Here is a 22,933-nt window from a genome sequence, read left to right as displayed (position 1 = left end):
TTCTTTATTTGATTGCAATGCCTTTCAGCATTACTTTTGGGCCCAAGCCCACTAACATCACAAGACAAACTCCATATCCCTGCAACAAAAACACAGGCTTTTGATGACCTCTTTCCTTCTACTACCTTCTTCCAGAGATTTTTCTTCTGCCAGTTATTAATACACTGTATCACCAATCCTTCAATCACTCCTCTCAAAGTGAAAATGGAGACTGACCTCAAAATATCCCACATCAAGTCCAATGCACAACATCAATCTTTTACGGACAACAAAATGGTGATGATTTTCCTGCATATTATTCAGGTTCTGAAAATAAGGCAATGTCCCATGCACCTTGACCATCGCAAAATGAAAATGTTTCCTGTGTTTTATTCAGGTTCCAACATCGAGCAATGTCCTCTGCAACTTGACACATCAAAATTGCTGACGATACAAAATCAAATGTGACTTATCAGTGGGAGAAATGGTTTCCTATTTCTCCACTTGAACTAACATCAATATACAGGACCAGGCTGGCAGCAGTGTTTCCAGCACACAGGACAATAAATCAAACGAAAAATCTGGTGGCCAAATTTAGCCTCCACAAATCATGTAGTCCAGTGTTTATGCCTCCCAACCTCTGAGTAATGTTGCACGAGCAACTCGTCCTATACCCAAGCAAAATGCTCCCATTCGATAGCTGCAACTATGAGTTTTGCTCATGTTTGTAAGGTCTCGGTATGCTTGTTTCATGTATTTCTTCAGCTCTTCATTCACTTTTTCTTCATCCCACATGAAGCCTTGTATATTCTGGCATTTGAAAGAAGCCAGCAAACCAATTGCAGTTTATTCAGAAAACTTTGAATTATCAAATGCAGGCACTGCATGTGCAGAATCTGATCTACATACCTGTACCCATTCAAAATAGCTAACAGTCACTCCTCCTGCATTTGCAAATATGTCAGGCAGCACAATTACACCTTTCTTTGCCAGTATCTGCATGTCAATTCAGATTATGAGATCAACCTATCATTGCCCAACAGACTTCTAAATATCAAAACCTGCTAAGTCTTTACCTCATCAGCATCTGGATCTGTTGGATGGTTTGCAGCTTCCACCAAGAATTTAGCATGCACATCATGGGCGTTTTCTCTAGAAAAATGTCCAAGATATGGATTCTTTCAGCATAAAGCATATTCATGCAGTCCTTATTAGCCATGCAATTGCCTCCTATCTCTAATAAAGACTACCTAGTCAATACACCGCCAATGGCTGCAGGAATAAGGATGTCACAGTTTTGACTCAAGATAGAGGAGGGATCAATGTCATCGCCACCAATAAACCCTTTTACACTTCCCGTCTTCCTGGCATGCTGCATTAATCTAGGTATATCAAGCCCATCTTTATTTTTTGTAGCCCCTGAAGCATCACTAACTGCTATTACTTTGCCACCTTGATCATATAGCAGTTTTGCAGTCCATGAGCCCACATTTCCAAAACCCTGAACAACAGAAGTGTTGAATGTTAAGAGAAAATCGATATAAAATCTGACCCAAAAATGGAGGGAACAGATGGTTCCAAACCTGAATAACAAAAGTTTGGCCTGGGATACTTTTCCCATGATCCTGAAGCAAAGCCTCTGTTGCATATACTACACCTCTGCCAGTTGCAGCTTCTCTGCCAAGTGAGCCACCAAGGTCCTGTACAAAACTAGGTTCATGTCTTTTGCTTTATGGGAACATAGAGCTAAGCACCACAACTACACAAGAAATGATCACTTTAGCATAACTATTCAGATTCACCCAAGATAACGCTTTACCAATGGCTTTCCTGTCACGACAGCTGGAGAGTGACCGTGAAATTTGGAATATTCATCCAGAATCCATGCCATTGTCTGCAAAGATTCCCTTCACTGCATAAGCCCAAGATGCATCAAAGGAGAAAAAGAAAGAACCAAATCTTCAAAATTCAAAGTTGGACGAAAAGCAGAAAGAAAATTCTTAACTAAGAGGACAGGGCACTTGTGACAAAGGGAAAGCTTGGCTTCCTTAATGTGCGTTCATTTACATAACGCCCTTCTATGCAGAAAATGTACCAATGGTTCAAGATGCCTGACACTACACACATTGCATGCATCTTTGGATCAAAATGTGAAGTGGCAGTGAAATTCCAGTGTTTCCTGACACAACACAGAATGGATGCATCGTTGGAGCAAATGCAGTGTGGCAGTAAAAGAGTGTTTCCATTAGGAAGGGTCTGAGTCTAGGCCAAAGTTGTTCATCCTCATGGGCACAATAGAAGTAGAGTTGACTCAAAGAAGAAAATGGTGATGCCAACCATGGCAACCAATACCAAAAGTCACTTGATTGTTTCTTCTCCTCACATAATTCCTAAATTTTCTCGAATCTGCCATGCACAAGTTATTTCTCACAGTATCAGGCACCCCAATTTCTGTAGGCATCTTATCATTGTTTACATACCCACAGACTTTCAACTAGTTGCACATAAAACTTGTTCTTCCATTATGAGTTGTGTTTCTCCCTCTATGCACTTGCGAGCTGTGAACTGTGTGCGAGCGAGCGAGAGAGAGAGAGAGAGAGAGAGAGAGAGAGAGAGAGAGAGAGAGAGAGAGTGTGTGTGTGTGTGTTACAATATACCATCAATCAACCACAATGGGTAAATCCAGAATTATATTAAGATTATAAGAGCATACACATTAACAGCATTACAAAGGGCCAGCAAGGCACCGAATGGGAGAGGAGATACCAAAAGCATGATGTTGTCAAAGTGAAGCAATGTGGAAGCGAATGACCGTGACAGAGTGTGAACAGAGACAGAAGAGCGAGAGAGAGAGAGAGAGAGAGAGAGAGAGTGAAACGCAGAAAATCTGCAGTGAAGAATGTTGTATAAGGATGCAGAATTATACACGGGTGCAGAGAAAATATCTACATATGTCTCCACCTTGAGAATCTCGATCTCCATCAGCCCCGAAAGCAATATCCGCAATCAGCAAACTGAAATCTGTCAGAGACAATGTGTCGACTGCTGAAAACTCAACCTATTTATGGCCTGTAAATAAATCAATAAATGATCAAGTCGGCTGGCATTAAATGCAGCCGACTGCAGTCGGACTGTCCCACTGCTGCCACATGGCACTACTGATGTGGCCACGTCCAGGAAATGACTCTCAACAGATGTAGCCAGACCACAAACAAGAATAAAATGATCAAGATGGAGGGGTGTTGCCTGCTACCTTGTTCATGTTGATAAGACTACAAAGGCCAGAGGTAGTGTATTGCCAACCTTTGAACTAGAAGTATGCTAGGAAGTGAACTGTTGATGGAGTTTGTGTGCTAAGGGCCATTGGGAATAGGCATATATATAAGCCCAGGGCAGAAGCAGACCAGATTCTTTGAAATATCACAAGATGAGTAATACTTAGAGTGGGGAATTGACAACAGGTATTGTTCATGCCTGAGAAGGTGTATTACCCATTGCCCATAGATGGTAAATTGGGTTGGGTATAAAGATATGTTACCATGGAACTACAAATAAGATGCTATGGTGGGCATTAAAGGAAGATGAAATGGTCATGTCACTTTTACTAGTGTGTGGATGATTAAATTAGATCATGATTATTTAACACCCATACATTAACAGGGGTATAACATTACAAGGAAGTATGGTGGTTAAGTCCACTAAAATAATATAGAGGTAGGTTAAACCAAAATCATCCCATCATGACATCATGGTCAAATAAGAGAAAAATGGGTAGACGAGTCAGATTATAGAGGTACGTAGTGAATACTGGACCCTATTAAGGTGGGTCTATGAAAATCCATTTCCTCACTACGATTAGGTGGTGGATATCCAGAATATATTTTAGATAACCATTAAAAAAATATGTGGTTTTCCAAAGAGAATTGAGACCAGTAAATTCTGCATGATTAATTATAAATTCTTTTTTGTCTAATGTAAAAAAGGGGGTTCTATTTAATTTAAAACATAAAGTTGCAATATGTATGAAAGAGAATGTTCATCATCCACCCCCCTTTTTATAATTAAAACAATTGCAGTAAATATGCAGTCAAAATCACTAAGCAATATAAACTACAACAAACAATTAAATTAGGAGAGAGAGAGGGCTTAGGGATATAGGTAGTTTAGACAAAACCATCCCATCATGGGCCTTCCTTGGTTAAGAAAGGAGAGTCAGATTATAAGGGGATAGGGATACAATGTGAATTACCATGATAGAGGTATCTATTATTAATTACATCATATCATATTAAAATGGGTACCTGAAAAGACATCTAGTTTTTCATGAAAAAATGTTAAATCACAGCCTCATTATGTTCAAAAAGGAAACAACAATTTCTGTATGAGCAGTAATTACCACGAAAAAAAAGAGACTGCCTGTGTATGTGTGCAAGTTCCTATTTCCAATTTACTTTGGGTATGAAAGCATGGATTCATTCATTGCAAAGGCTAATGCTGACAGCAACAAACAACTTGTGGCATTACGCTTAAAGGCAGACAACAAAGACAGGTAGGCACAAGTTGACTTAAGGCACATCTAGCAGCCATAACAGTGGCAAGCTGCAATAGGTTCCTTGAAGTCATCATGTGACTGCTAGAAGACCGAGAGAATAGGAAGCATGCCAAAACAGGCCAAACACATGCATGACAATGTGATGTGGCTCATGGCATCCCCATCAACTTTTTCTGGTTAAAAACCTATTAAAACAGTAAATTACATCAATTCCTGTAGCCTGCAATTCTCACTTTGCTGGTCAAGCTTGGGAAGTTAAAGACAGCTCAAGACTTTAAGTGATTGATGGACCAGTAAGATTTATGGTAACTGCAGACTTAGCAAAGTTGCACCACTAACATGACTGGTGACCAGCAAGACCTAGGTGAGTTGTATTGACTATATGGCATAGTAACATGGGCAGAGTTTTGGGCATGGGGACAAGAATTGCCAATCCCCTATTCACCATGAGAGAGGGAGTTCTAATATGGGAAGGAGACTAGGACGGCATGGGGATGGGATAGGATTGGGACAGGAAGCTAGAAAATGGCTGTCTCATGTTCCTATGCTATATAGTGACCTATGTGGCTGGTATGACGCTTACTTTGGAACAAATTCAAGATGACAGTTAGACAATTTGAATCAGAGGAGCTCCGAATTTAAGGTATTTGAAATTTCACCCATTTTCCTATCAGTCATGACCGTGCAGTTATCTGACTTCATTATGCCATCAGTTAGTATTTTTGACCCCATTATAACCTGCTGGTTCACATGTGGAGGCGTGTCATTGGTTGTCGGTAAGGGCTAAGATTGATGTTTATGCTTCAAATGCCAATTTTCCACTCAGAGGAGTGGAGCAGCCATAACCTACATCTTACACAGTTCATTGCTTCATTAATATCTCACAAGTACTTGTTTCCTAGTCCAGGCCAGTCAGCCTATGAAAGCTTTCTCGAAATTCACTAGCAGTTTTGACTTAATTTTGTTTCTTTGGGTATGTTATTAGAAGAGATATTATGCCCCTAAACAATTTTGGCAAGACACTTGACATACTAATATAGATCTGTCTCTATGTAAAACTTAACACTAGGACATCAAGGCAGTTGGATGAGAGAGTTTGAAGTTACATTGGGTCATTATGGCCTGGTACACATAAAACATCTGGCACACATTCAATTCCTTGGGGCAGCAAGGTGGCAAAACATAATGAAGAAAAGAAATATAACTTTGAAATAGGTTTAGTTCTCAAACATCAACAGAAATGCTGCACTATTTATTTTCAATTAAATTTGAATTATAGGAAAGGAAAGATGGTGTTTCAGTTTTTACTGATGTGTTTATCAGAAAGCTGCTATTTAGTAGAAGATCAAGATGCTCCTAATCTGACGATGCAGCTGATCTAGAGGGACACATTGCTGCTCTGGTGATTACTCTACTGATCTGAGAGGACACACTACTGTTGTGGGTGGAGACATCGCACTACCATCTAGTGCATGCACAGATGTTCAGGGCTATCCTATTGGCCTGTGTCAGCCACATCCACCTCGCCTCTCTGCATCACACTCTCTCTCTCTCTCTCTCTCTCTCTCTCTCTCTCTCTCTCTTTGTGGGCTACCCTACGCCAATCTCTCTGAGAACATGCCTCTCCTGCTAGCAATGTCCCATACCACCCTAAACGAGATAAAGGCGTACCTATCAAGCATGAACCATCACAGTTCCATGAGCAAGAGTGGTTTTGGGCACGTCACTAGATCTCGCATCCAATTGAAGGTTGGCACTTCGTTACCAATGAAACGCCCCCCTAAAATCCAACCTACACACGAGACATAGCACAAGCCATATTCACAAATAAAAGAGACCAGACATCAGTCTTACCTCCCAGCCATAGAGCCAAATGGGCTCACTGCCAAGCCTTGGAGCCGGTAACACTCTAGGTCACGATCACATCCCAAGGGTTGGTGTCCCATACCGCCAACCCACACTATCCTAGTGTACAAATGCATCAACCAAGAGGCCAAGAGTCCAAGAGTGGTGATCACACAATAGATGTGCATAATAGGGCCATGAGTCCTACAAATAGAGCTCGTGGCCCTCTTATGCACATGAGACATGACACAAGCCATATCCACAAATAAAAGAGATCAGACATCAGACTTACCTCCCAGCCATAGAGCCAAATGGGCTCACCCCCGAGCCTCGGAGCTAGCAACACTCTAGGTCATGACCACATCCCAAGGGTTGGCGTCCCATACCACCAACCCACACCATCCCGATGTACAAATGCATCAACCAATAGGCCAAGAGTCCAAGAGTGGTGATCACACAATAGATGTGCATAATAGAGCCATAAGTCCCATAAATGGAACTCGGCTACCCTAACCCCAAAGTACACTTAGCACTTTTGCACTAAGTCACTTCATGACCACTATGACCAATGCACTAGCACCCATCCGGATGTCTAAGGATGTAACACTTATCCTTTGTATCCATGATGGATCGGACATTCTTTCTCCATTCCACTATCTCAAATGGCACCTTGCCAATGAAAATAAGCAAACTCCACCAATGGCAAATGTTTTTCCCACTTTGCTTTATGCTTTGAAGACTGACATATGACATTTCAAAAGATCTGAAGTAGTAGAATTTACCTCTTACAATTCCTATACTTCCGTGAATGAAAAGAAATGAGAACTTCAACTTAGTGCCCATATTCTCAAATATTTTACTCTCCAAATTAGACTCATGCAAATTTGTGTCATTAATAATAGATCAATGCATGCCATGATACTTAAGCATGTTCAGCATGAACAATCTAGCTACATGATTCTACCTTCATCTTCTTTCTCACAAGAATGAAACATGCCTGCTTGTTGAACCTCCATATCACAATCTTACTGTCTATCATTCCCTATGGGTGTCCTAGAAAGATCAATGATAAGAATCTATAGCAATGATCTTCCACAGCCTAATCTAGAAGGTGCAACAAACATGCCAAGAAATAAGACCCCATATTGGCCACATCCACATGCTTCCCGCACACATTTAAGTCATCAGGTTGACTAACAAAGTCTATCATTAGTCTACAAACTGTCACCATGCTCCTTTGGCCCACCTCTATTAGCTTCTAAAGTCCTTCGTTTGGTTTTGTACATGTACAAAGAGTTTCTAGAAACATGATGCAACCTAGCAAAATACCCCCAGTGGTTGCATGCCTGTATTGTCTGCATACAAGAACATTCTCATATCGAAGCCCCACACACATGAGATCTTTTCCACTGGCCTTTAATGTTTGCAGACCAATGGCAATTAAAACCAAAACCTTATAGATAAGGCAACCAACATGAAAATAGAGTTAGTAATAGGACAATCAAGAACAACTACCTGAGCATTTGTGCCCATGTCTGGAGCAGGAACATCAAGATGGGTGCCAATAAGATCGTGGATTTTCTGAGTAAAAACACGTGTCAATCTTTCGAGCTCAGAAGCACTTAAATCCTTAGGATTACAACCAATGCCACCTTTTGCTCCCCCATATGGCACATTAGCAACAGCTGTTTTCCATGTCATGAGCTGTGCTAAGGCATTCACTTCATCAGGATCAACCTGTTCATGGTACAAGAAGAACAAAAAGTCAAGTTGAATACAGATGCCGAAGTAGAAGCTCTTTTAAAGCAGAAAACTTGTGAACCAAGTATTCAAGAATATTAGAACATCCCAACTTACAGACATCACAGTACCTGAGGGTGGTAACGTATGCCACCCTTCATTGGGCCTCGAGCATTGTCATGCTGTACCCTGAAGCCCACAAAAGAAAGTAAAGTCCCATCATCCGCTGGGATCGTACACTCAACCTGCAAGAGTAAGCAACCTGTGTGAAGCATGCACAAATGTGAACTACTTTCCAGATTTCCAAGGCATTGTGAGCCACAAAAATGGTTATGCAAGCATGCAGAATATATTCAAATACACTTCATTGTACACCAGATCAACGCATCAGATAGAGATGCACCAACTCGACAAGAGTGGTAAGGCCTCAAACTTGATGAAAGACACGCGACTAGGACTTCAAAAATCACAGCAGGGGTGTTCATCTATTCTATAGCCAAAAACTCATCCCAGCATAGTTTTAACGTCACAACGTGAGCTATTCATTATAGACTAAAAACTGATGTTTGTTGCTGGCATGTCCATATGACTAAAAGAATGCTCGATAAACTTTCTCAGGTGACCTCAGCCATGATAGGCCTGATAAACAAGTATTCACCAATTTATCACGAATACACATCATAGTCCAATTTCACATGATCCACACCTACTGAAAAGAATGCTAAATAAACTTTCTTAGGTGAGCTAAGCAATGATAAGACCTGAGAAACGAATACTTAGCAATCTATCATCTATATGTTGGAAACATGCCAAATATTGACCACTTTATCATCTATATATTAAGAACATGCCAAGTTATGAATGGCATATACACCATACTCCAATTTCACATGATTCACAAATAGTCTTCGCCCTTTCATTATTCTTTATGGAACAACTATATAGGAAATACATAGCAAGCAGCCATGTCCCTTTTATTATTAGAATCTCCTCTAACGCAAATACACCACGAATTTTGTCAACACGCAAGGGCATGGGATCGAACAAAAATTGTACATTTAGGGATCGGCAACGCTAATTTGCAGCAGGAAACATGTAAAAATATTAACTGAAACTCTTGATTAAAGTAATGCTTACGAGACACGACCTTGATCTCTCGAAAAGGGATCAAGAGGCTGCGCTCCACCTTGGGATCGACACCGAGGATGCGGATTGCTTGCTTGAAGTAGCGGGTGGTGGCCGAGAGGGCGTTCATGCTGCAGCAGTAGTATTGTCTCAGCTATGGCGGGTAGGTGGGTCCTGTGCTGTGTGTAGAAATGGAGGTTTTGGGGGAGGGGGAGGGGCAGTGGTGCCACAGAGAGAGAGAGAGAGAGAGAGAGAGAGAGAGAGAGAGAGAGAGGGATCATTCGAGAAGAATAGGGGTGTGATGAGAGGTCTATATAATAGTGGGGAGGGGGGAGAAAAGCTCGTGAAAAGAAGAGAGGAAAGAGTCGGCAGTCGTCAGGATGAAACAGAGAGGAGAGTTCCATACTCCCACCATGCAACACGACCCTCTCCCCTTCTCTCTCTCTCTCTCTCTCTCTCTCTCTCAAACGGCCGCAGGTGCGGTTTATTGTTTGCTCTTTGTGAATAGTTCAGTAGGTAATGGAGTATCTACATCCCACCCGGGCGCATCCACTTGCGTATTACTGAGGGGCATCCACCCAACCCTTTTCACTCCCTCAAGAGAAGTGGCATGCGTAGGTAAATTCTACCAACACGCCTCCTATCATGTGTGCCTAGCACACTTAACCAATAGAACCTATTTGTCCACCAACACTTGGCAAGGTGGGTGGTGGTACTCCGGGAGAGTTCATTGGAGCTTTGAGCTCAAGAGTGGCCAATAAGACCCCCTCTCTGCTCCCACACAAGATCGTGTGATCGCAGTATCGGGGTCAAAACTAGTGACTTGTGTTTGGTCATGCTCAATCGAAGTCCTCACACACACTCGCAAGCTAATATACTTGCATGTGGCATGTACCCCAAGAGAAGTGGCACACGGAAGTCAGTGTTCAACAATTATACCAATGCTTTATCCCATCCATGTGTGTAATAATAAATCATACATCAACCCCTCCACCATGGCACAACCTAGCAACATAAAGAGAGTCTGTGAGAAAGTGATGAGGTCCTAGGATGTCAGTGCAAAAGTGAAGTATTGCACCAACATAAACCTACCGATAGAAAACATCTTGAGCACATGCCTAATGCAAAGAAGATCCATATCCTTGTTGCCGATGCAAGATTGGCTATTGCATGTTTTGATGGTACCAAGCTGCATGAATGAACCTTGATTTTGATAACACTCCAACCAACCACATGGCAAGCCAAACTTGTTCCAAGTCAGTGCATATCGCTACCACTTTGTGTGACCACTGTTGTTGTCGCACCTCATGTGCTCATTACAAGAGAGAATGAGCTTTTACAAGCCCCATTTCCATGTGATAGCACTTTAAAAAGTACTTATCTTTGAAATAAGGTGTTTGTACTAGGATGTGGCTTTAAGATGTTGTCATATATGCATGTTATGCACTAGAGCATTTCCCTTGTGAGAGGTGCAGGCCGCATGTCACATTGGTATGAAGTAAAATAACATAAAGAAACCATTCGAATACCACTTTAGAAGTTCGGTTTCAAGCCAATTTAAATTTGTCGCAACACAGTAGATACAAAAGACTAAACATTAAGCTAATTAAATCGCAAGTTTGTTAAGCAAGCAAGTCCATGACACACATACATTAACTCCCACGGTCACATGAGGTTCATAACTTCTAAAGATTACACCAACAATGGTTGGCCTAGAGTTACTTGTGTCTATACTTTCATTATCATTATTGTTGTTGTCATCGACGTTATAATGTACCACACTAACTCTCCACCCAAAAAAAGGCACAGAAGAATATTTTTCCGGCTTGGAATTCAACCAAGCACTTGGAAAATCATGCTTATTTTGATGAAAATTGGCTAGTGTTTGGACATCCTGGTTATAAAGTTGATTTATTTGGTCCGAGAGCCGGTCACAATGTCACATTCAGCCTCTTCCTTTCTCCCATTGGATGGGAAAAAAAAAACTTTATGTGAAGGTGAAAACTTAAAAGTTCAACAATGGATCGTGGAACGGTAAAAATTTGCAAAGTAGTGAAAAAATATAGTATACTTCATTACGTCAGCAGGCAAAGGGGCATATTCCGCGAATCCGCAGCTGCTCTCGCCACGTCGGCTGTCCGGTGTCGCTTGTGAAGACTCGCTGCCTCGACGCCGTGCAAGCTCTGAACACATCATATCCACGTGGCGAATGGATAGGCGCCCTTAACTGCCAGAACCTTTTTGGCTGAATTTATTTTAAAATACTTTTCCCACTTTCCACGGCGTTCAAATAGGCTCATTTTGGGGGTTCCTTTTTAAACCTTCTTCCTTTAAATTTTGAAGGTTCTAATTAAGCCTTCTTCTTTTATATTTTAAATGTAATTTTAAAACTTTTTTCTGGGAGGAGCCTTAACATTGTATGAAAGTAGGGTAGGGGGGCCAAAAAGTGTGCGGCCCCCAAAAGATGGCCAAAACTAGGGTGCACCTTTGGGCCCTTGGAGAAGTGTGCCCTCCCTGCGTCACTTTTTCTCCAGGGCCCTATTATGTTGCACGCCTTCTTTTAGAGCAACGCGAAAAGTGTTCATCTTCTCATCCTCGGCTACTATGCAGCTCCACACTCCCTGCCACAAAACCAGTCCACAGGGTCCCACTTACCCAACCACGACTTGCTCCACAATTCAGAAATATCCTGCCTTTATTGCACCTTAGTCATAATATTGCACTCTCTAATATGAATTCAAATATTGTCCTTCTATCTCAGCGATAACTAAGCATCCAATCCCCCCTACCTTTACCTATATATTCTCATCTATCTATATCATTCCTTGCTTGCTTTTTGCAAGTGCTTTTGCTGACAAACTTGCAAACTCACTGCTTTCCTCCAAATATTCCAACTCCCATAAAGTACTTGCAAACTACAAACCTGCTACTTTTCTCCCAAGATCATTCCCTGCTCGTGTCTCAAGAAGTGATTGAGAGCTACAGTCCAACCCCCAAAGCCTTCCGCTTCCACCACCCAAAACAAGGCTCCCCAAGCTGCCCAAAGCTAAAGGGGTTGAAGTTCCCAAACTTCCACCCTTGGAACAACAACCAAAGAAGAAAGCTTGATGCCATGATTATGCATAAAGGTATTCACTACATGATGTAGACTCAGCATATATTTTTTTTTCAACATTAACTCAACTTCTAACATTGTGTTTTTGTTGTCACAGTTTGCAACCACCAATTGTGTTTATTAACACATTCTTACCGATTGTGTTTGTTAACACATTGCTAGTCTGCTCCTCCTCCCACCATAGTGGGCAAGAGAACAAACTTGCGTAGGTGATCAAGGAAGGTGGTGAGCTATCCTCAAAATCATTCGAGTGTTCCTCCTCCCAAAGCTACCCGTTTGCACTACAAGAGGGCACATCCCACTTGTTGAGACTTCAAGCTCTTATGGTGTGTTACTGCCGACAGAGTGTTGAGAGATCGAGCTCCACTCGTGATATGCCAGGGTGACCGTTGTGCATTTATGTCACTGACTTGTCAGTTGCAGATGCGGTTGGTACACCGCCCATGAATAATAGCTACATGACAGCTATCCTTATCTACTCTAGTTCGTGGCTCAGTTAGTATGCCACCTTAGTTAGTTGTCTTTGGTTTGAGACCCATATATAGGGTTCTTCTATTTCTTTGTAAGAGACCTTTTTTTTGCTTACACAACTAAGAAGAGGAAAACAGTTTTCAGCCTCCACCTTTGTGTGTATTCCCCCATTGTGCAAGCAAGAAAGCTACAAGTGAGACTCCTTCCTTCTCTCCCACAATCTTGACATGGTATCAGAGCCTTGTTCGTGGTAAGGAGCTCAAGAAAGCAAGCCAAGCTCGCGGTGTTCTGGTAAGAGGAGCAGTGTTTCTTTCATTTTCTATTTTGGGAGCAAATCTCTGCAGGTAGCACAGCCGGAAATTGCAACAGTGCATTGTCTCAGGTTGAGATGCCCTTCGCGGTGAAGCAAGAGGGTAGTATATATTGGGGTCAGGGCTTTAGCCCTATGCGACCCTGTTTTTTTGATTTGAGGCCATTTCGGGGCCTGTTTTGGAGGCGGAAGTTTTCTGCACGCACTCAGGAAAAGGCCCAGTTTTATGCTGTGCAGCCACTGTTCTACAGGTCGGTGAAAAGTTACTGTAGAAATTGCATCGTATACATGTGCACAGAGACATTGGGAGTTACAGAATCATCCCCGTTGCCTGTTGATGCAAAATCATCACTAGGAAGTGACTGTGTGGTCAAATACCACTTTCGTCAGTTTTGCAGATTAGCCCTTGTGAGGCTGAAGTTGTGTTCTTTGCAGTGACAGAATTTTTTGCAGTGTTCTGTAATGGCGTCTAATTCTCTTTCACAGATTGTCACTGAAAAGCTTGACAAGAACAACTTCCAAGCATGGAAGTTTAGAATGACGAATTTCCTTATGGGAAAAGGATATTGGGAATTTGTTGCAGGAAATGAAGAAGAACCAGTTCTTCCTGATGTTCCCAATCAACAGCAAATGCAGGCATTTAAAGCATGGCATGAGAGAGCCAGAAAAGTTATGTACTGGCTGTCTATTAGCATTTCAGACTCTATGATTGTGCATATTCAGGATGCAAGTACGCCAAAGGAGGCCTGGGATACTTTGTCAAAAATGTATAGCACAAATACACAAGCCAGGAAAATGCAGCTCAAGCAAGAGTTGCACAATGTGCAAAGAGAAAATATGAGCATCAATGACTACCACATGAAGGTGAAGAAGATTGCAGATGCACTTGCTTCCATTGGGTCACCAGTGGAAGATGATGATTTAGTTTCTGTGACCTTGAATGATCTAGGAAAGGATTATGCACAGTTTCGGACATCCATTTCAGTTCGTGAAAGATTTCCTGATTTTGAGGAGTTGATTACTCTTCTAATTTCTGAGGAGCAGAGAAATGGTAGTGCATCTTCTTCAGGAGGAACTTCAAAAGAAGTTGTCTTCTACTCAAATGCTGGAAGAGGTAGAGGCAGAGGTAGAGGAGGCCGATTTGGAGGCCGTGGTAGAAATTAGAATATGCAGCAAACTCAAGAAAACCAGTCCTATGGAGGAGGACGTGGTAACTCTAGAGACAAGGGGAGCCAAAGAGGTCGTGGTGGATGGCAAAGAGGCCAAAATGCAAACAGTAATGTTGAATGTTACTACTGTGGTAAAATGGGTCATATGGCTAAAGACTGCTATAAAAAGCAGAATGACATCATGAATGGAAAACTGCAACAAGGGAATTATGCATCTTCTAGTAGACAGGGTGATGACAGAAATGAGCATTTGTTTATGGTGTAGCACATGAACAATTCTGTGACAAGTGTAGAAGAAAGCAATGATGTATGGTATGTTGACTCAGGTGCATCAAACCACATGACGGGTCATGCAGAATGAATGGAGGATGCAAGGAAAATGGAAAAACCAGGATTTGTGGAGACTGGTGATGATACTGCACATCCTATTGTGCAGATTGGAAAATTTCCTTTGTCTATGCAGGATGGGAAAAAGAAATACATATCCGATGTATTTCATGTTCCGAATATCACCAAGAATCTGGTTTCTGTTAGTCAAATGGTTGAGCAGGGCTTGCAGGTCAGATTTAATCCTCATGGATGCTTTGTTGAGGATATGAAAAATAAAGGTCGCTTGATAGCAAAAGAAAAGAAGAAGAGCAGAATGTTTACGTTGGATGCAGACATGTCTGAATTGAGTGCAACAATGTTTGCACATGGGACCGGTGTAGTTGCAGATATTAATATCTGGCATAAACGCATTGATCATGTTAATGTACAACGACTTAAATCAATACAGGCCCAAAATATTGTTGCAGGATTGCCTAGATTCAAGGTTGCAGAAATGCATAAGGTATGTGAAGCCTGTCAGTTTGGAAAACAGGCAAGGAAACCATTTCCTAGACATGTTCAAGAGAGTAAGAAGCCATTGGAATTAATCCACTCTGATGTGTGGACTACTAAAGCTGCATCTCTTGAAGGCTGTCATTATTTTGTCACTTTTATTGATGACTATAGCAGAAAAGTTTGGGTGTATTTTATGAAAAAGAAAAGTGAAGTTTTTGGGCATTTCAAAACTCTTAAAGCTATGGTTGAAAAAGAAATAGGCCTGCAAATAAAATGCCTAAGGTCAGATGGAGGGGGAGAGTACCTCTCAAATGAGTTTGCAAGGTTCCTGCAGGAGCATGGCATAAAGCAGCAATATTCATGCAGTCATAGCCCACAACAAAATGGAATTGCAGAAAGGAAAAACAGGCATATTGGAGAGGTATCTCATGCCATGCTCAATGAAAAAGACTTGCCAGATTTTTACTAGGCTGAAACAGTTGCTACAGCAGTCTATATAATAAACAGAACTCCCACTGCAACAATACATGGGATGACTCCAGAGGAGAGGTATACTGGTAGGAAACCAGATATTTCTCATTTGAAAATTTTTTGTTGCATTGCCTATGTATATGTGCCAAATGAGTTGAGATCCAAGTTGGATCCAAAAGCTGAGAAGTGCATCTTTATTGGTTACTCTCTGCAGCAAAAAGGGTATAGATGCTATAACGCTTCTACTCGTAAGTTTACAGTGAGCAGAGATGTTGTTTTTTATGAGATGAGTAGCTGGTATAAACCAGTAAATGTGATTGATGATGTAGATGCACAAAATGGTAATACTGCACAGAATTCACAGCAGCAGTCACAAAATATTAGTGGACCTGGAGCATCCTCTAGCAGTGGTTCACATTCTTCGCTATGGACAGGCAGATTGAGATCAAGAGAATCTTCTCAAAGCAATGCAGATAGTGGTATGCAGGTATCGCGGAAAGGAAAAGAGAAGGTTGATCAGCCCATGTTTGATGTGAATGCAGGTCACTCTTATGTGGATGGTGAATCCAGTGGCTCAGAACAGAGCATTGATGATGAGTTGGGTATTCCTTCTATTGTTACACCTGGAGTAAGGAAGACCAGGGATGTTTTGAGAACACCTGGGAGTGAACCTATTTTGCGCAGGTCTATGAGAGCTAGGTATCCTGTGGATAGGCTGAAATATGATGGATTTACAGCCATTTACTATGCATATATGGTCAAAGTGATACAGGAACCAGAACCCACTTCTTTTGAGCAAGCCATGGGAAAAGAAAAATGGGAGAAAGCCATGGATGAAGAAATGGATGCCTTGGAAGCAAATGCTACATGGGAATTGGTACCTTTGCCTAAAGGTAAGAATGCAATTGGCTGTAAGTGGGTTTATAAGGTGAAGCACAATGCAGATGGTTCTGTGAACAGATACAAGGCAAGATTAGTAGTCAAGGGGTATGCACAAACATATGGCATTGACTATGAAGAAATATTCAGTCCGGTTGCAAGGATGGCAACCGTAAGAGCAATCATTGCTATGGCTGCATCAAAGGGATGGTCTTTACATCAAATGGATGTAAAGAATGCCTTCTTACATGGTGATTTGCAAGAAGAGGTCTATATGGAGCAGCCACCAGGTTATGTGCATGCTGTTCATCCTGAGTTTGTTTGCAGGTTGAAGAAAGCCTTGTATGGCTTGAAGCAAGCACCTAGAGCATGGTCTGACAAGATAGGACAGTATCTTGCCACTATTGGCTTTCAGATTTCCAAGGCAGATTTCTCACTTTATGTGAGAAAAACAGAGAAAGGTATTATGCTGCTTGTCATTTATGTTGATGATTTGATTATGACAGGTGACAATGATGAAGATATCCTTCATGTGAAAATGCTATTGAAGCAAAAGTTTGAGATGAAGGATTTGGGAGAGCTGCGTTATTTATTGGGCATTGAGGTGATTAGATCACCAAGTGGGATACAGCTCTTGCAGAGGCAGTATGGATTGGACATGCTGTCTAAATATGGGATGACAGGCTGTAAGCCTATTTCAGTTCCTTTGGAGCAGAATGTGAAGCTGAGCGCAGATGCAGGTGAGCTTCTGGAAGACCCTACTATGTACAGACGCATAGTAGGAAGTTTGATTTATATGACTATTACCAAGCCAGATTTGAGCTATGCTATTGGATTGGTAAGTCAGTTTATGCAGGCTCCAAGGAAATCGCATTTGGATGTGGCTAGACGCATACTCAGGTATGTGAAGTCCACATTGCAGTATGGACTATTTTATGAGACTGGGGTTCAGATACAGTTGCATGGATACACTAATGCTGATTGGGCTGGTAGTATTTCTGATAGACGATCTACCAGTGGGTATATGTTCTCTTTTGGGAGTGCTGCAGTCACTTGGAGCAGCAAGAAACAGCCTACAGTTGCCTTGTCGAGTACAGAGACTGAGTACAGGGGTGCAGCAATGGCTGCATGTGAGGTAGCTTGGTTGCATAAGCTACTTTATGATATGCATCAGTCTACAGATGGGCCACTTGTCATTTATTGTGACAACATGAGTAGTATACACTTGTCAAATAACCCAGTCTATCATGCTAGAACAAAGCACATTGAGGTGCATTATCACTATGTGCGGGAGAGGGTTTTACTAGGTCTTATTGATCTAGTTTATGTCAGCACAGATGATCAGGTAGCTGACATATTCACGAAGGCATTGGGCGCAGAGAAGCTGCGCAAGTTCAGAGACCTGCTTGGTGTGCAGGAATTGGGATTGAGCTCGAGGGGGAGTGTTGAGAGATCGAGCTCCACTCGTGATATGACAGGGTGACTGTTGTGCATTTATGTCACCGACTTGTCAGTTGCAGATGCGGTTGGTACACCGCCCATGAATAATAGCTAGATGACAGCTATCCTTATCTACTCTAGTTCGTGGCTCAATTAGTATGCCACCTTAGTTAGTTGTCTTTGGTTTGAGACCCATATATAGAGTTCTTCTATTTCTTTGTAAGAGACTTTTTTTTGGCTTACACAACTAAGAAGAGGAAAACAGTTTTCAGCCTCCACCTTTGTGTGTATTCCCCCATTGTGCAAGCAAGAAAGCTACAAGTGAGACTCCTTCCTTCTCTCCCACAATCTTGACACAGAGTCTTAGCTGTGTCCAGCTATATCAGCAAAGTGTGGGACATTAAATAAGTAGCCATAAACCATTTTCAGCTTTGATCACCTCAATACCCAAGAAATACTTCAGTTCACCTAAGTCTTTCATGTCAAATTCAAATTTCAGTATTTTCATAACATGCTATATCCCAAAGCCATCATCACCTGTGGTTATCAAGTCATCAACATAGATGACCAGCACTACAAAGCTTTTTTCTGCCTTTTTCGTAAACAGACTGTGATCAACCTTGCCAATAGTAAATCCCAAACTCTACAAGTAACTATTGATCCTTGCATGCCAGGCTCTTGGAGCCTACCTCAGCCCATACAATGTTTTTTTCAATTTGCATACATAATGCTAAAAATCAGGGTGTATGTACCCTTCAGGTTGCTCCATATAAACATCCTCCTCCAAGTCACCATTGAGGAAAGCATTTTTCACATCCATCTCTTGCAATTTTTAGCCTTTAACAACAGCCAATGTGATAATTGTTCGTATGGTTGCCATGTTGGCAAGAGGGCTAAATGTTTCCTCATAGTCTAACCCATACCGTTGAGCAAATCCTTTAGCAACCAGCTTGGCTTTGCACCTCTCTACACTGCCATCCGACATGTATTTAATCTTATAGACCCATTTGCAGCTAATGGTCTTATTTCCTTCTGGTAGTGGCACAAGATCCCAAGTACTATTTTCAACCAGAGCTGCTGTCTTGAGCTTGAGGGGGAGTGTTGAGACTTCAAGTTCGTATGGTGTGTGACCGCCGACAAAGTCTTAGTTGTGTCCAGCTGTATTAGCAAGTGTGGGACATCAAATAAGTCGGTGGCTTTAGACTTATTTAGTACTTGGTGTGAATGGTCTTATAGACCTTAGTGTGTTGTAATCATTTGATATATATGGGTAATTAAAAATAAAGAATGTGTGAGAGCATACAGCTCCACATAATGGTTCCCATTCTCTGTCTCTGTCTTTCTCATTGTTAACACCACTAGAACCACCAAACATGCTCAGCTTCAATCCCAGCCTACAATCCCAACCTACTGAAGGGCCTTCTTTCCTTGAACCTACCCAATCAAATGAGGGCCCTTCTTTCACTCCACCAAACCCTTTGCCTCATCCACCCCAGAACTTATCTAAATGTAGTGCCAAGAAGAGACACCGACCAAAATGGTCTCAAGAAGATTTGATGAAGGCAATTGTAGCTCTTGAAGAAGGTATGTCAATTAGAGAATGTAATAGGCAGTTTGGAATCAGCCCAACATCATTGGCAAATTGGATTGATTGGAGAACAAAGAAAATGATGAAGGGCCCACCTACCATACTACATGCTGAAGAAGAAAAGGCCCTTTGTTGATTGGGCCTTTGGCATGCAAACCGCTGGTCATGGGTTATCTATAAATTGCTTAAAGTTGAAGGCAGTTGAGGTGGTCCCATCCTAACCCAACCCTTTCACTAATGGGATCCTAGGGAAAAATCGGTGGGATTGTTTTCATCAGCGACATCAAGAGCTCACAATTCATGTGTGTGAGAATCTTGATAGGTCTCAAGCTATCAATGTTAGGCCGAAAGTGGTAAAAACGTTCCATGATAACTTGGCCATATTGTATAATCAACATAGCTATCCTCCTCAACATATTTGGAATTCCGATGAGACTGGAGTGCAAGGAAGCAAGGATAGGGGTATGCATGTCTTAGCTAGAAAAGGGTCCAAAAATGTATATGGCATGGCCCCCAATAGTAGGGAGTGGTCGACTATCTTGTGTTGTGTAAATGCAATTAGTTATGCTTTGCCAAGGTACTACATCTTCAAAGGCAAGAAATGCATGCAAAATTATTTGTTGGAGTGCGAAGAAGGGGTTGTAATGTCCATGCAAAACAAAGCATGGATGACGGGACAATTGTTTGAGGCATGGTTGGAGCATTTTCAGCATGCTGTCCCAACCCCACCCTCTCCTTCATCTCGGCATTTGCTGATTGTGTATGGACATGGTAGCCACACGAGGCTTGAAGTTGTGCAAAAGGCAAAAGATGTTGGCATAAATATTGTCACTCTTCCAGCTCACACCTCTCACAAGCTTCAGCCTTTGGATGTTTCAATTTTCAAACCCTTCAAGTCCTCTTTCACAAAAGAGAGAAATTTGTGGCAGTTGCTACGGACATACTCTACTCAAGCATCAAAGGGAGAGCTTGCTGGTGTTGCCTCAAGGGTCCTTGCAATTGCATGCATTGAGTCCAACATAAAATCTAGATTTTGTTCTACTGGAATATGGCCTTTAGATCATGACACATTGCAATATGAGGACATGCCAAGCAACAACATGGATGTGCACGAGGTGGTTGTAGATTTGGAGACACAAAATGCGGGGGAGAATAAAATCGATCAAGATTATCGTGATTGTAGTGAAGTGCCCGGAACCCCTATGCTTGAGGAATTGGAGGGAAGTGCTACCGAGTTGCCTTTAAGCATGGCTACAACCAGCCATGAACCAGAAATCATTCCACCATTGACATCAAATCCTTTGCAAAGTCCTACCTCAACTACAACACCCAATTTACTTGATCTCCTACGAGTGCCAAGGGAGAATGTCATTATCAATCGGGTCAATGGGGAGGCCTTTGTGGACTACTCTCTCACTCACTCATCCTCACATCTGACCAATATATCGAATCCATGAAGGCCAAAAATGCCAAGAAGCTAGAATTGGAATGGTAAAAGGAGGAAAGACGAATTGAGTGCCAACAAAACAAGCAAGCAGAGATGGTTTCCACTGAATCTAAGAGGATGCAACAAGAAAATGAAAATCTTGCAAGGGATGAAAGGAAGAGATGGGAGGCACAGCTCATAGAATTCGAAAGGCACGTGAGGCCTGTCTTATCGGAGGGGTTAGTGGTGGACACTGGATGCTTGCAACCCCTACATGTTCCTACGGAGGCATCTTGATTGAAGAGGGCAACATAGCTCCATGCAATGAAGAAAAAGAGGCAAGGAGCAACAATGTAATGGCATGCTCACTCCAATGGTGTTTTGTAAGAGGGCAGCATGGTTTTGTGTACTGGTTGGTTGGTCGCATATCAGCAGGAATAATATTTTTGTTTCATGCTACTGATGCTACTTACCCTATGCGGTCTAGATCTGTGGCCTAAATCTCTGGTCCATTTCTAATCATACAAGTACATGATCTGTAATTATGTAGTCTAGTTCTGATCATACAAGCACATGATGCGTATTGAAATCATACAAGTTCTGATCATTTTGGTCTACTTCTAATCATATGTGATGAGTACATTCCGGTCTACTTCTAATCATACAAGTGCACAATGAACAACCAGCCATGAAATCACCAAATTTGCAATGTACATAAAAACCCACTAGATTTGTAGCTGTTACTAAAATTAACAACACACTAAATTTTGAAACACAATTACCTTAAGATTGTTAGTGACCCAACTTCTTAAGATTATTAACAAATACTTTTTATGCCACAAGAGAAATGTCAAAGGAGAATGCCAAACCAAAATGAGATCTTAAGAATACATCTGTGACAATATGTACCAAAAAGTTCTGAAAAACATTGTGGAAACTGTCACATTGAACTACTTCAATTAACCCATAAAATTGGCTAGACTTCATGTCTTATTAGCATGTGACTTGTAATGGAAAATTTTCTTTAGAAGCTCATCCTTCCTTATTCATTTAAAAAATTCACAACCCCTTCTCAAAAAATTCTGATTGCAGTACTCAACTTCAATGTCTTCTCATGCAAGTTCCCCACTAAAATTCATCACATTGCTGCCTCCTCTTTTTCGTATGGAATCATTGTGGCATGACTGCGGTTGTTCTTGAGTGCCATGGCCTTCAAAGTAGTGGCTCCATGAAGGGCTATGAGAATGAGGCACAACCGCCATTGAGACAATGCTCAATAGGGAAATCCCTTCTTTCATGGCATGCACTGCATCTTTTTCCCTTGATTGTGATGAGAAGTATAAAACATAACACCATCTACTTGAATGGGATAAGTGAGCACAGTAAATTTGCATACTTGTAGCAGCTATAGCAATCAAGGTCATCACATCTCCGAGTGACTTCACATTGACAGCTGAGCTAACCACTGAAGATAACTGCCCCCATGCTCTCGGCTACATCTACACACTGAGCTGCCACTAATGTTGTAGTAGATGCAACTGCCATACTTGTCTTGCTTTGGGTATCCTCGCCAGAAGTTGCGGCTATGGCAACGGCAATTGTAGCAACAGTCGCAGCAACACCTGCAACAAACATGGCTGCATGCACTTGTGCATTGTGTGTTCGAGTTGCCTCCTTCTTCCTTTCCTTCATGTCTTTCAACCATCTCTTCATGGACATTCCTTGCAATGGAGTTCTCACACCATTGAAGTTGTGATAGAACTAAAGCACACAACGATGAAGCATTAGCAATATGCAAAACTTCCTACATGCCCAAAATAATGCATCATCATGCTCGATGCCACTCCAAGTAGAAAAAGAAGTCTTCTAATCTTGATGGATACAATGAAACTTTGATGATTGGTTTCACAAGAGGAATTCAAAGCACAAGAATGTAAAGCAACATGCAAAATCTTTTTATGTGGAGTGGAAAGCTAGCCACACACAAGGACACAACAA

The 22,933-nt window shown here is 41.7% G+C and overlaps 2 protein-coding genes and 1 pseudogene across 2 annotated transcripts; 1 reads left to right on the top strand and 2 right to left on the bottom strand.

The window, feature by feature from the left end:
* Window positions 1–346: 346 nt before the first annotated feature.
* LOC148037694 (glutamate dehydrogenase B-like) lies at window positions 347–9,705 on the bottom strand. The gene is made up of 9 exons (XM_087676631.1): window positions 9,264–9,705; window positions 8,248–8,361; window positions 7,892–8,113; window positions 1,799–1,873; window positions 1,563–1,679; window positions 1,230–1,480; window positions 1,056–1,131; window positions 889–975; window positions 347–789 (listed from the first exon to the last, which is right to left on the bottom strand). Exons 1-9 carry the CDS (start codon window positions 9,369–9,371, stop codon window positions 604–606), a joined length of 1,236 nt encoding a protein of 411 aa, XP_087532757.1. The 5' UTR covers window positions 9,372–9,705; the 3' UTR covers window positions 347–603.
* A 10,268-nt stretch (window positions 9,706–19,973) lies between these two features.
* Window positions 19,974–20,966, top strand: LOC148037693 (MFS-type transporter clz9-like). The gene has a single exon (XM_087677145.1). It carries the CDS (start codon window positions 19,974–19,976, stop codon window positions 20,964–20,966), a length of 993 nt encoding a protein of 330 aa, XP_087533271.1.
* A 952-nt stretch (window positions 20,967–21,918) lies between these two features.
* LOC148037692 (VAN3-binding protein-like) overlaps window positions 21,919–22,933 on the bottom strand; it is a 39,865-nt pseudogene continuing 38,850 nt past the window's right edge.

Source organism: Lygodium microphyllum, chromosome 4, assembly GCF_053477565.2.
Source record: "Lygodium microphyllum isolate KBCC chromosome 4, Lygodium_microphyllum_v1.1.10, whole genome shotgun sequence".
NCBI lineage: Eukaryota > Viridiplantae > Streptophyta > Polypodiopsida > Schizaeales > Lygodiaceae > Lygodium > Lygodium microphyllum.
Note: the sequence above shows the minus strand (reverse complement) of the source record. Positions and strands in the feature narration are given on the sequence as shown.